The sequence below is a fragment of the Oncorhynchus keta genome, chromosome 22 (assembly GCF_023373465.1).
Source record: "Oncorhynchus keta strain PuntledgeMale-10-30-2019 chromosome 22, Oket_V2, whole genome shotgun sequence".
In the NCBI taxonomy this organism is placed as follows: Eukaryota; Metazoa; Chordata; class Actinopteri; order Salmoniformes; family Salmonidae; genus Oncorhynchus; species Oncorhynchus keta.
The window spans coordinates 7008247-7020363 of record NC_068442.1 but is presented as its reverse complement, the minus strand read 5'-3'; the positions used below and the strand labels follow the sequence as shown (position 1 = coordinate 7020363).

General features: G+C 44.4%; 1 protein-coding gene across 1 annotated transcript in view; it reads left to right on the top strand.

The window, feature by feature from the left end:
- The first annotated feature begins 3824 nt into the window (after positions 1-3824).
- Positions 3825-12117, top strand: part of LOC118400974 (cortactin-binding protein 2) — a 74203-nt gene continuing 65910 nt past the window's right edge. The window contains exons 1-2 of the mRNA XM_035798037.2: positions 3825-4343; positions 8326-8433. Of these exons, the coding sequence (XP_035653930.1) occupies positions 4263-4343; positions 8326-8433 (189 nt within the window). The 5' untranslated portion in view covers positions 3825-4262. The remainder of the gene's footprint in view (positions 4344-8325; positions 8434-12117) is intronic.

Sequence of the window (12117 nt, the reverse complement as noted above, 5' to 3'; positions counted from 1 at the left end):
AGCTTCCTGTTGGTGACGAGGGTGGAGGGAGAGCAGGGTGAGCACTGGGCAGCAGAGCAGCCATCACTAGTTCCAGTGTGCTCGTGCGTTGGGACGTTCCGCAGACAGACCAGGCGGCCCGGAATAAAAATGACTTCGTCCCGGATGAATCTCACGTCCTGGCGAGAGCTTCAAATGGGGAGACACAGAGGGTCCGGATAGTGACTCAACAGAGAGAGAGGGAAGGAAGAGAGGATGTGGGGAGGAGAAGAGGAGGGGATGGAGGACAGAACTGGGCCACAACTCTTCCTGATTTTCCTGAGTGGCTGCCAAAGCCTGAAGCAGACCCCGCGCTCTCTGAGCACAATGAACAAAAGTTGCTGTTGTCCTTTCTTCTCGCTCTTCCCCTTTCTTCCCAATCTAATGCCCTCTCGCTCCCTAAAACGTTGGACCAACATCCTCTGTTTGAGGAGCAGGTGCTACAGCCACACAGTAAAACACTACTGCAGAGTGACTCAACACTTTACTGTCTGTCAAGTGTTGACAAACCACAGGGAGTGGAAAGCAGCTAATACTGGTCATTGTGGTTAGGGTTGGGGCTTTCAAAGGTGCTAGTGTGAAGTTTGTTTGCCACCGTATTTACATGTTTTTAAAAAAGAAAAAAAAAGTTAACAAATCATTATATCTGTCATTTCCACCTGCCTCATATGTTGCGTTATCATAGCAATTTAACTGGTATGAAATTACACAACAAACCACAAAGCAGCGAAGGAGGAGAATTTGTCAGAGAGGCCGAGAGCAAACTTGTGAAGCAGGTGGAAATGATAGAAATACGCAAGGCACTAAGGCAGTCAGGGAGAGGAGACTAGGAGAGAGGAGACAAGGAGAGATAGACAGACTAAGAGGAGAGGCCCTATCTCCATATGGAAGGAAGGTGTCCAAAACGTTAAGTCTGCACTATGGCAAGTAAGGAGGGGCAAGGAATGAGATGGGTTATCCTCACCCCCGCGCCTTCCAACCACCTACCCTAACCTAGGGTCGTGACCCTGATACTGGCACCAAGCGTCAGAGAGAAAGACATCCTTGTTCCAAACAGCCCCTGACTTCAGTTCAGATGGATGCCACAGAGATGAAGTCAGACAGAAACTTGATGACTTCAACACCGGACAAGGCTGTCATCCCAGCCGGGAAGCACAATCTGCCAATGTTACATGTTTGTTATAGACGACACAGTAAACGCATCGTTTGATGACCTTTTTAACATGCACTACCTGTTTGGTAATGGTAGACTTGGTTTGCATTTACAGTACATGTAATGGATCATGATAACTCTTTTATGACACTTGGCATGGGATAATGTAGCTGCATAAAATACACCTAACTGTTAACCCCCAAGAGCACAATCTGTCACTTCTGACAAGTTGTAAATGCTCAGTGCTAGTTGTTTTGGTCTGCTTTAACTTTAAATATATGACTGTTTTTTTTTTACATTCAGCATGGCGTTCCAATCCAATATCCAATTTAGAGGACCTGGCTGTCAATCCTAGACACAAAGAATGCCGGGGATCCAGTTCTGAGAGGCCCCTCTATCTCTCTCTCTCTCTCTGATGGTTACTTCCTCCGTGGGCTGTCCTGAGTGTCCTCACATCCCGCAGGGGAAGACACTCCATATACTGTGTGTTAGAAACAGATCTAGGATCAGACTTACCCTCCTTGAATACTTACCTTAGGGTCAATATACCTTGGGTCAATATGCATGCACGCAGGAGGACTTCTTTGTATCGCTTCTTTTAGGTAGGGTATCAGTTACACAAGGCTTAAAACCTGTGGGGCCTAAGGGCCAGTTTTGGTTTATTGCATAGCGTAACTACAACACATTTCCTAAGATGCATTTATCCCCATCATAATATTGTTCTACATAATTTTTTTAAGCATCCCATAATGCCTTATTCTACATTGTTAAAAGCTCGAGTTAATTGCTAAGCCGCTGTGCTGTGGTTCACCTCAGCTTAAGGCTAATTGTTCTGCAGTACATTGCATGAGCATTGTTGTGTGAGCATAATGTGAAACGAGGTTTCAGTAGATGCTTCTGCTGCAACACACAGATGTATGCTGGCCCTAATTTAATTTGATCACAGCCTGCTGAGGTAGAGCAGGTCTACTGCTCCTAAATGGCACCCTATGCCCTTAATAGTGTACTACTTTTGACTAGGGCACATAGGGTTTTGATCAAAAGTAGTGCACTGTAAAGTGAATAGGGTGCCATTTGGGACGCAGCTCAGGTCTACCGTTCCAAAACCCCCCACTATCCAGCCCCAGCCTGTCCAATATCAATAGTTTCTGCTGTGATGCCCTGGGAACGCTGGTTGGCCAATTAGCATAAACATGATTAGCCAGATTTGGCCCAGAGTCAGCGTTCAATTAGGCCGGTTGAGCAGTAACAGTAGATCCCTTCTGCGGTTTAAAAATAGCAGTGTCTTTGTAGCTAACAGCACCGCTGGTGGTCCACAGTACACACAGTCAGTTACACACAGAGGGTAACTGTCAGTAACAAACGAGACCAAGAGTTCAAACCAAACTCCAACTTTGGTTTTCCTCTGTCTCACAATTAAACATAAAGAGGGCCTGAGGTTGAACTCATGGGAGCGAGGAGGCAAAAGGTTGTAACTGAGGGCGGTTTATTTTGGGTTAAAAGTACTCAATACCATTGTTGCATTCTAATGAGGATGTAGCTTATAAAGTCATGTAATAAGTACGTTTACAGTCATTATTTTTCTGAAATCAATTTTGGAACTTGACAGCTAAGTCATGCGAGCGGAAGTTTTGTTGACTGCCAGTGGGGCCCCCCCCTCATCCAAACAGTCCCCATAATCTCCAACTAATGACACATTTCCCTTCAGCACCATGATGGAGAGAGGGGATGGAAGAGATTATCTCCGCATAACATCTCCAGCAACATCCAGCAATCTGCATCAGATTCAGACATGAGTTTGGGGATTTGACAGAACAATCATAGAGTATAGGCTATGTCTGTCTGAGACCCAAGGGCCTGCAGGGCCACCTCACAAATCAATCAATTTGGGACAGAACTGGAAGTCCCCTTTAACAGAGCACAGAAGGACTGGCAGCTGTCCACTTTGATTGGGCCCAGGATAAATGTGGTAATTGAGACAACACAGTACTTTACTATACATACTTTTATACTATGACAGATGTAGGCGAGAGAGTGTTGAACAAAGAAATGGGACACTGTGCGGTGTGATGTCACCAAGGTATTCTACTGTGCAGGTCATTTCAAAGCAGCAATGGCACCGGCTATTTAAAACAAGGGTAAACACAAGCGAATGTCAGTCGTTATCATAGGCCATGAAAATGTGCTGGCAATATGCTGTATTTGACCCAAATAGTGTATCAGTGACCTGGTTCTGTAGGACAACAAGGAGGCTAAGGATCCCCCTCGAATCCTTTAATGGCCCATCTGGACGCCCCAGTAATATTTATATTCATATCCGTGATGATAATCTTTGGACTAGAGAGCCATTGTTGACATGGTGACAGATATCTCTTTGATACATGACCTATCCATGCATGTAGCAATCCATCGGCTAGACATCCCGTTTACAATGACACGTCGATAGGCCTACCTTTGAATAATTAAACACATTATAGGCTATAATGTCTGACGAGCAGGAAAATGTAACCTGTAAAATAATAGTGGGTATCCATTTGCTGGATATTTTATAATGCACTAGGGGGCCTATGCTATTGTGTGTAATCCGAATAGGCCTCTCGGCTTTGGCTGTTGGCATGCAACAACAATAAATCCTCAGGTTTATGACTATGTGATTCACAAATCCACAGTCATGGAAAGGGTAAATAGGCGATTTAGGCAGTAGACGCGGTGGGGTTCCTATTCAGAAATAGGACACAGCCTTGTCTTCACTCCTACTTCGCTCCCCTTTCAATCACTCTTTAACGACCGCGCAGCGCACCTCATTTCATGTTGCGAACGCACGATTCGCATCTGGAATACGCCTCGGGTCCACGCCTACGGACCAATTCCCCCCTCCACCAACCTGCGTGCCCGAAAAACGCCACGGTCCGGTCTAGGCCAGACTGTCTCGTACGCGGAGGCACATTTCTCTCTCTCGTGTTATAGAAATGTGTGGCTAGAGTCGTGTGTGAGATTTGCATTCAGCAGCGTAATAGTTAAAGCGGTACCGAATGCGTTGTTTTATGTTCTGTGTGGTGCCCTCACTCCAGCAGACCGCTACAGTAGGAAGATGGCGTCGGAGGGAGCGAGCGGGGAGCAGCCTCCACCGGTAAAAACACTGGCAACCACAGTGCTTGGAAGTGTCGAAGCGGTAAGACGTTTTGTTTTATATTATATCCAGGTCTATATGTTTACATCGTTGGTTTCCCCCCCCGTTTTGGAATAAAGGAAAGGGAGTAAGGAATTAGGAAAGACGGCGCATTTCTCTACGAACCTGAGTGTTCATCTTGAAGCAACAGCAATATGTTTGGCAATGTAGAGAACAGCACAACAAGGGTTCTTTGATTTGTGTAGACGCCGACTATACATATGACCAAAGGCTTTTATGGGAATTAAAATCGTATAGAAAGGCAAAGGAATTGGGTTTATCTATCACAAATAGGTTAATAGCTCAAATGTTGGTACGGCCCATATGGGGAAACGTAGTTGGGCTATAAAGCACTGATTTGCGATGGTTACAAAGGGGGTTTCAATCTGTACTTCCAGTTGAAACACGATTTGGGCTATAGGTTTTCGCTCTCACAGACCGGGATGTAATGTAGGCTAGTTGTCTGAATAGATAACGAGCTTGCTTTTGACATGGCTGTTTGATGCATAATCGTGCCCCTTTTTCACCCCGTCAACGCTCCAAGTTGAAACCAAATATGTTGATTGCCGTGTGTCAGTGAGGCTTTTGACGTGAATATGTTGTTATCAGATGTAGCCTAGTTGTGTTTGAACAAACCTGCCTCTACGGTTAAAAAGAGAAAGACGCCAAATATCCTATGAGGACCCCAAACCTCTTACAATCTTACATTTTAAGCAGTTCTTGTCTGACCACAAATCATGGCCTATTTGCAGTCAAGAATAATGTTTCCTATTCTGTATAGGCCTACTAATTCTTTTCGATTTGACCTGTGACCCTTAACAATATTAGAAATGTTGACTCTCAGTGAAAGTGGTTTTGTTTGTCTGCAAACTCCCCACTAATTGGACTGAGCTGCAATTTAAAAAAAATGTTTAAGCTCATCTATCCGGGACTTCTCACATTGGTCCCTCATCTCGCAGACAGGTTGCAACATGTGTGCCAGGGCACCGGCTTGCTACCCCTCTGTGCAAATTAATCAATCTCTTTCCCCGCCGGAGGGGGCCATGCAACCTTTCCCTGGTTGTGGTATGCTTGGATGGTTCCATGTGCTCTGTTCAGTCAGACCATTGCCCACTACCTATTCTGCATGAATTTACTGACTGGTCAAAAGAAAGCCGTCTCCCATTTGCCACTTGACTTTATCCTCAACTACATCATATACTACACTCGTTTTTATATGTAATTGAGCATTCCTATAGGACACGGGAAATATAAAGAACTGTTCTGGGTTTGAGGTTCAAAGGCTATTGAGAATATGGACTGTTCTTGACTGGAAGATCCCAAGGGACGGCTGTTGAAGTGGGAGGAAAATAAGACATGTGGGTGGGAGGAAAATAAGACGTGTGGGTGGGAGGAAAATAAGACGTGTGGGTGGGAGGAAAATAAGACGTGTGGGTGGGAGGAAAAGGCAAGAATATCAAGGCAAAGTAAAATAGCGATGGAAAGGGGGCAGAGTGAGAGCAGAACGAAAGCATGAGAGATGGACGGAAGGAGAGCAGTGAGAGAAGCAGGGGGGGGTCTCTGTACACCAGAGACATGTCTAAATTGGTCTTCATTTCAGTGACTCAGCTGGTATAGCTCAGAGTACTGTGTTAGCCAAGCCAGCCCTGATCTCCTGAGCGCGTTCAGTGCACACTACGCTCCTTCCTTGCTTTAACGGCCCGTTCTGCTGAACTGGTACCTCGACGACGGCACCGCAGCACAGCAACCAACCGTCCCCTTCTGACTCGGCCATACATCTCTGCCTGTCTCTCTCGCGAACTGTCTTTCCAAACATGCCAGGACAAGCCAGGCCAGCTAGCCTCTCTTTAGGGGGGCTTCTGTTTCTATGCCCCCAGTTAAATAAAGCTCTTTGCATACCCCTGCAAGACCCTCCTTTTGTTTGCTCTCGGGGGAGGAGTTTCTCTTGTGAAGGGTCCTTGAGGACCGGCTCACTTGGTTTAGAGAGGGGTCAGAGGGTGAAAAATGGTGGTGGTGTGGGGCCACACTCGTCACCTCCCCCAATTCACCCTATAGCATTAGTTAGTACGCACACATTTTTAACTACTTGTTCCGTTGTAGAGGGATGTCTAATTTATTTGAATGTCGCCACTAATCTAACCTATTAGGCTATAGGACAGAGCCCATAGTAGTTGGCTCTTCCTTCCCTCCACATAGTGCAAATACACACTCACCCACACAGAACAGCTATTTTGAAACGCACGCCTCATGGAACAAATTAGCATTAGCTTCCCTCACCTGCTCACTGTGCAGAAATGCAGGAGGGTGACATGCCACCCGAGCACATTGACGAAGACTGGGGGGCCCACATGATAGGCTTTGGTTTGGATAGTGTCGTGCAAGCCTTCCCGAGACTCCCAAATCCGATTCTCCAAATGGCTCACTGGCAGCACAGTGAGGGAGAATGCTGTGTGGGGTTGGTTGGAAATTGATTATCTTTTTTTTTTCAAGCTTTCAAATCGATCGCTGGATTCTTTCCTTTTAACCCCCTGCTGTTCAGAATGAAATAGAATGCCGTACTTTCTAAGGGCTTAAATCACACTGTATCCTGGTTCGCTTACGTGCACTACTAGTTATTTGACAAATATGTATTAGGCTAAAACCTGTCTCATTGTTGGCCTATGATTTACGCAAAAGTTGACGTACCGGTATCTCAAGCCCTATGAGTGTCTTGTCATCAAGACATAGTATTTGAATGCCCAGTATTTAGGGACACTTTGAACTACAACAGTCTGCTAAAAGATCAGACCTGCTGATTCCATATTTTGTCTGTGATTTAAGAGAGGGCTTTGAAGGAGGCTGCTGGGTCAAAGATGAAAAAAAATGGAGAAACCTTGGCAGGGATTGAAATGCATGATAGTAAATCACGCACATATGGCAGGGTGATCGAATGTCGTGAACAGGTACCAATGAATGTGCCTATGCGCAGATCAACTAGAACACTTGTGACTTGAGGCAAGGAGGTCGTCTCTTCCTCCCTCCCAGATTATCTTTGGTTTATTATGTTTCATTGAACAAATAGCCGTGCAAAAAGGAAAGCTCCTCTGGGATATAAATTAAATTGTAAAATGGAATTGGATGTGTTTCTAGAGGAGAGAGGTTTCTCTGCAGATGTTCTTGCCAAGTAACTTTCTCCCATCCAATCTTACCTCAGTGTATCTCTGCCTGTGAGGTTCTCTCATTTTCATTGTACACTTGTGAATGTTAGTTCAGTTAAATTCCCGATATCTTCAAAAGCTGACGATGACTAGACAAGTTCTTCTTATTCAATCAGGACAACGGGTCTTCAGTCTGTCCGTCTGCACTGCCATCTCTGTCGTGGAATGTAGACGAACCAGTCGCCGCTCCAATGTCCTCACCCTACTAGCTGCCATTCGGATAAAACCCGGGAACGACGTACATTTGACATTTTTGAAATGTTTCTTGTTTTAAGGATGTTTTATTTCCCTTTTCTAAGGGCAACAGTCAGAGAGGATGGAAAAGCCTTTTAATCGATTGAAGCAGCAGTAGAAAGTGGTCCCGTCACTCACAATTACCCTCATCCTCATTCTTTCTCCCTGTCCGTTCGCCCTGCGAGGTCCGTCTGGCAAAATCAGCGTTTAATGATGTGGCTAAATGTAATTGGACCTTTTTTAATAGCCTCAAGGTTCGGTCAGACATTTAGGTTTCGTTAAGGTTACGAAACTATCTTGAGGAATGAGTTCTGTTTGTGATCGTGCGACTTGGCAAACCCAACTGTTTTGCAGTAAGTTGGTGCTCTGAAGTTCTATGCATGTCCTTCTTTGCCCCAAAATGTGGGACTTCCCAAGGATTAATAGAAACATGTCCTATAGAACATGGTGTCAAATTATTTCAGGAGACAAAAAATGTGTTTTAGTTATATTAAAATGTTTCCTATGTTTTGCAAATAATACTTATCTTTCTGTGTGTGTGTGCGTTTTTGCAGAAATGTGAGTTTAACATGGATAATCTGAGCAAGCCGGAGCTCCTGACCCTGCTCAGCATCATGGAGGGAGAGCTGGAGGCCCGGGACCTGGTCATAGAAGCCCTGAGGGTGAGTCTGGACCACACACACACACCAAAGTTTTCAGTACCCTCGTGAGAAAATGCAATTGGGAATTGAACCGTTGTTACAGATGATGCACGCTGTAGAAATCTGTAGAAATCTATATGGACTTGCTCAATACATATGCGGACTGTGATACGTCAGTGTTAACTTGTCAGCGATATGGACGAAGGGTGTTATTTGTGTAGGCTTGTTGTTGTTGTTCTTGTAAGGGCCACTTTGACCGAAATCTGGAAGTTCTACAGTAGGGATGAGGTTACTGGATTGGTTCTACAATACAGATGCGATGGATGGTGTGGTTCAGTTGGATGCAGACAAGGTGACATGGTGTCCTTTCCTCTCGGGTTGTGTGTCCTGGCATTGAGGTGACTATCCGTCCTCCTCGGGGGGCTAAGTGGCAAGTTATTTCTGTGGGAAGAACCATTCAGGACACTCTCTCCCTCTCTACCCCCCTCTCTCTGCTGTATTTAGGTCAGAATCACACCACTGAATTTTGCTCGCTGCTCCACTTCGAGCTGTCCTGTCCTCCTTTTTAATAGGTTTCTTAATGTTGAGTAGTTCTGGGAGCAGGGCTGGAGATGGGATTGAGGCCAATCTCTTTTCTTAGCCTCTGGAAAGTGATATTTGAAATCAGCACGTTGTTCTCTACTGGCGAGAAATGCGGCTTGTACTGTATATTGTGGTTTTTCTTTGATGTAGTGCGCTTTTTGTTGTCTTTATCGACCTGACTGGCCTTGAACAGTGTTTTCTGGCATAATTTTTTTCTTCCTTGCGCCTAGGCACTGGCTGTGCTTGGTTTGGATCTGTACCGTGCATTCGGAAAGTATCCAGACCCCTTGACCTTTTGCACATTTTGACATGTTACAGCCTTATTCTCAAATGGATAACAAACAAAAAAAATCCTCATCAATCTACACACAATACCCCATAATGACAGAGATTTAAAAAAACGTTTTGCTCATTTATAAAAATGAAAAAGAAATACCTTTTTTATTTACGTAAGTATTCAGACCCTTTGCTGTGAGACTTGAAATTGAGCTCAGGTGCATCCTGTTTCCATTGATCATCCTTGAGATGTTTCTACAACTTGATTGGAGCCCACCTGTGTTAAATTCAATTGATTGGACATGATTTGGAAAGGCACACACCTGTCTGTATAAGGTCCCATAGTTGACAGCGCATGTCAGAGCAAAATCAAGCCATGACGTCGAAGGAATTGCCCGTGGAGCTCTGAGACAGGATTGTGTCGAGGTACAGATCTGGGGAAGGGTACCAAAACATTTCTGCAGCATTGAAGGTCCCCAAGAACACAGTGGCCTTCATCATTCTTAATTGGAAGAAGTTTGGAACCACCAAGACTCTTCCTAGAGCTGACCGCCCGGCCAAACTGAGCAATTGGGGGAGAGGGCCTCTGTCGGGGAGGCTCCAGAGTTCCTCTGGGGAGATGGTTGTCCTTCTGGAAGGTTCTCCCAGCTCTACAGCACTCCACCAATCAGGGCTTTATGGTAGTGTGTCTTTTACCACTCCACAGTAAAGGACACATGACAACCCGCTTGGAGTTTGCCAAAAGGCACCTTATTGACTCAGACTATGAGAAACAAGATTCTCTGGTCTGATGAAACCAAGGTTGACCTATTTGGCCTGAATGCCAACCATCATGTCTGGGGGGAAACCTGGCACCATCCCAACAGTGAAGCATGGTGGTGGCAGCATGCTTGTGGGGATGTTTTTCAGTGGCAGGCACTGGGATGCTAGTCAGGATCAAGGGAAAGATGAACAAAGCAAAGTACAGAGAGATCCTTGATGAAAACCTGCTCCAGAGCGCTCAGTACCTCGGACTGGGGCGAAGGTTCATCTTCCAACAAGACAATGACCCTATGCACCTAGCCAAGACAACTCAGGAGTGGCTTCAGGACAAGTCTCTGAATGTCCTTTAGTGGCCCGGACTCGAACATCTATGGAGAGACCTGAAAACATCTCTGCAGTGACTAGAGGTCGACCGATTAATCGGAATGGCCGATTAATTAGGGCCGATTTCAAGTTTTCATAACAACCGATTTAAAAAAGAATAATATAAAATAATATTTTTAAATACCTTTTATTTAACTTGGCAAGTCAGTTAAGAACACATTCTTATTTTCAATGACGGCCGAGGAACGGTGGGTTAACTGCCTTATTCAGGGGCAGAACGACAGATTTTCACATTGTCAACTCGGGGGATCCAAACTTGCAACCTTACAGTTAACTAGCCCAACGCTTTAACAACTTGCCTCTCATTGCACTCCACGAGGAGCCTGCCTGTTACTCGAATGCAGTAGAAGCCAAGGTAAGTTGTTAGCTAGCATTAAACTTATCTTATAAAAAACAATCAACCAATCATAATCACTAGTTATAACTACACATGAGTAATATCATCAACCGTTTATCTAGCGTGTCCTGCGTTGCATATAATTGATGCAACGCTGGGGGATGATTTAACAAAAGCGCATTTGCGAAAAAAGCACAAATTGTTGGACGGCTGTACCTAACCATAAACACCAATGTCTTTCTTAAAATCAATACACAGAAGTATATATTTTTAAACCTGCATATTTAGCTAAAAGAAATCCAGGTTAGCAGGCAATATTAACCAGGTGAAATTGTGTCACTTCTCTTGCGTTCATTGCACGCAGAGTCAGGGTATATGCAACAGTTTGGGCAGCCTGGCTCGTTGCGAACTAATTTGCCAGAATTGTACGTAATTATGACAACATTGAAGGTTGTGCAATGTAACAAGAATATTTAGACTTAGGGATGCCACCCGTTAGATAAAATACCGAACGGTTCTGTATTTCACTGAAATAATAAACGTTTTGTAATCGAAATGATAGTTTCCGGATTCTACCATATTATTGACCAAAGGCTTGTATTTCTGTGTGTTATTATGTTATAATTAAGTCTATGATTTGATAGAGCAGTCTGACTGAGCGACGGTAGGCAGCAGCAGGCTCGTAAGCATTCATTCAAACAGCACTTTCGTGCGTTTTGCCAGCAGCTCTTCGCAAGCACAGCGCTGTTTATGACTTCAAGCCTATCGGCCTAATGGCTGGTTTAACCGATGTGAAATGGCTAGATAGTTAGCTGGGTGTGCGCTAATAATGTTTCAACTGAGACTTGGAGTAGTTATTCCACTTGCTCTGCAAGGGCTGCGACTTTTGTGGAGCGATGGATAACGCTGCTTCGAGTGTGGCTGTTGTCGATGTGTTCCTGGTTCGAGCCCAGTTGGGGCGAGGAGAGGGACGGAAGCTATATTGTTACACTGGCAATACTATAGTGCCTATAAGAACATCCAATAGTCAAAGGTATATGAAATACAAATGGTATAGAGAGAAATAGTCCTATAAATACTATATTAACTACAACCTAAAACCTCTTACCTTTGAATATTGAAGTCTCATGTTAAAAGGAACCACCGACTTTCATATGTTCTCATGTTCTGAGCAAGGAACTTAAATGTTAGCCTTTTTACATAGCACATATTGCACTTTTACTTCTCCAACACCTTTGTTTTTGCATTATTTAAACCAAATTGAACATGTTTCATTATTTATTTGAGGCTAAATAGATTTTTATTCATGTATTATATTAAGTTAAAATAAGTGTTCATTCAGTATTGTTGTAATTGTCATTATT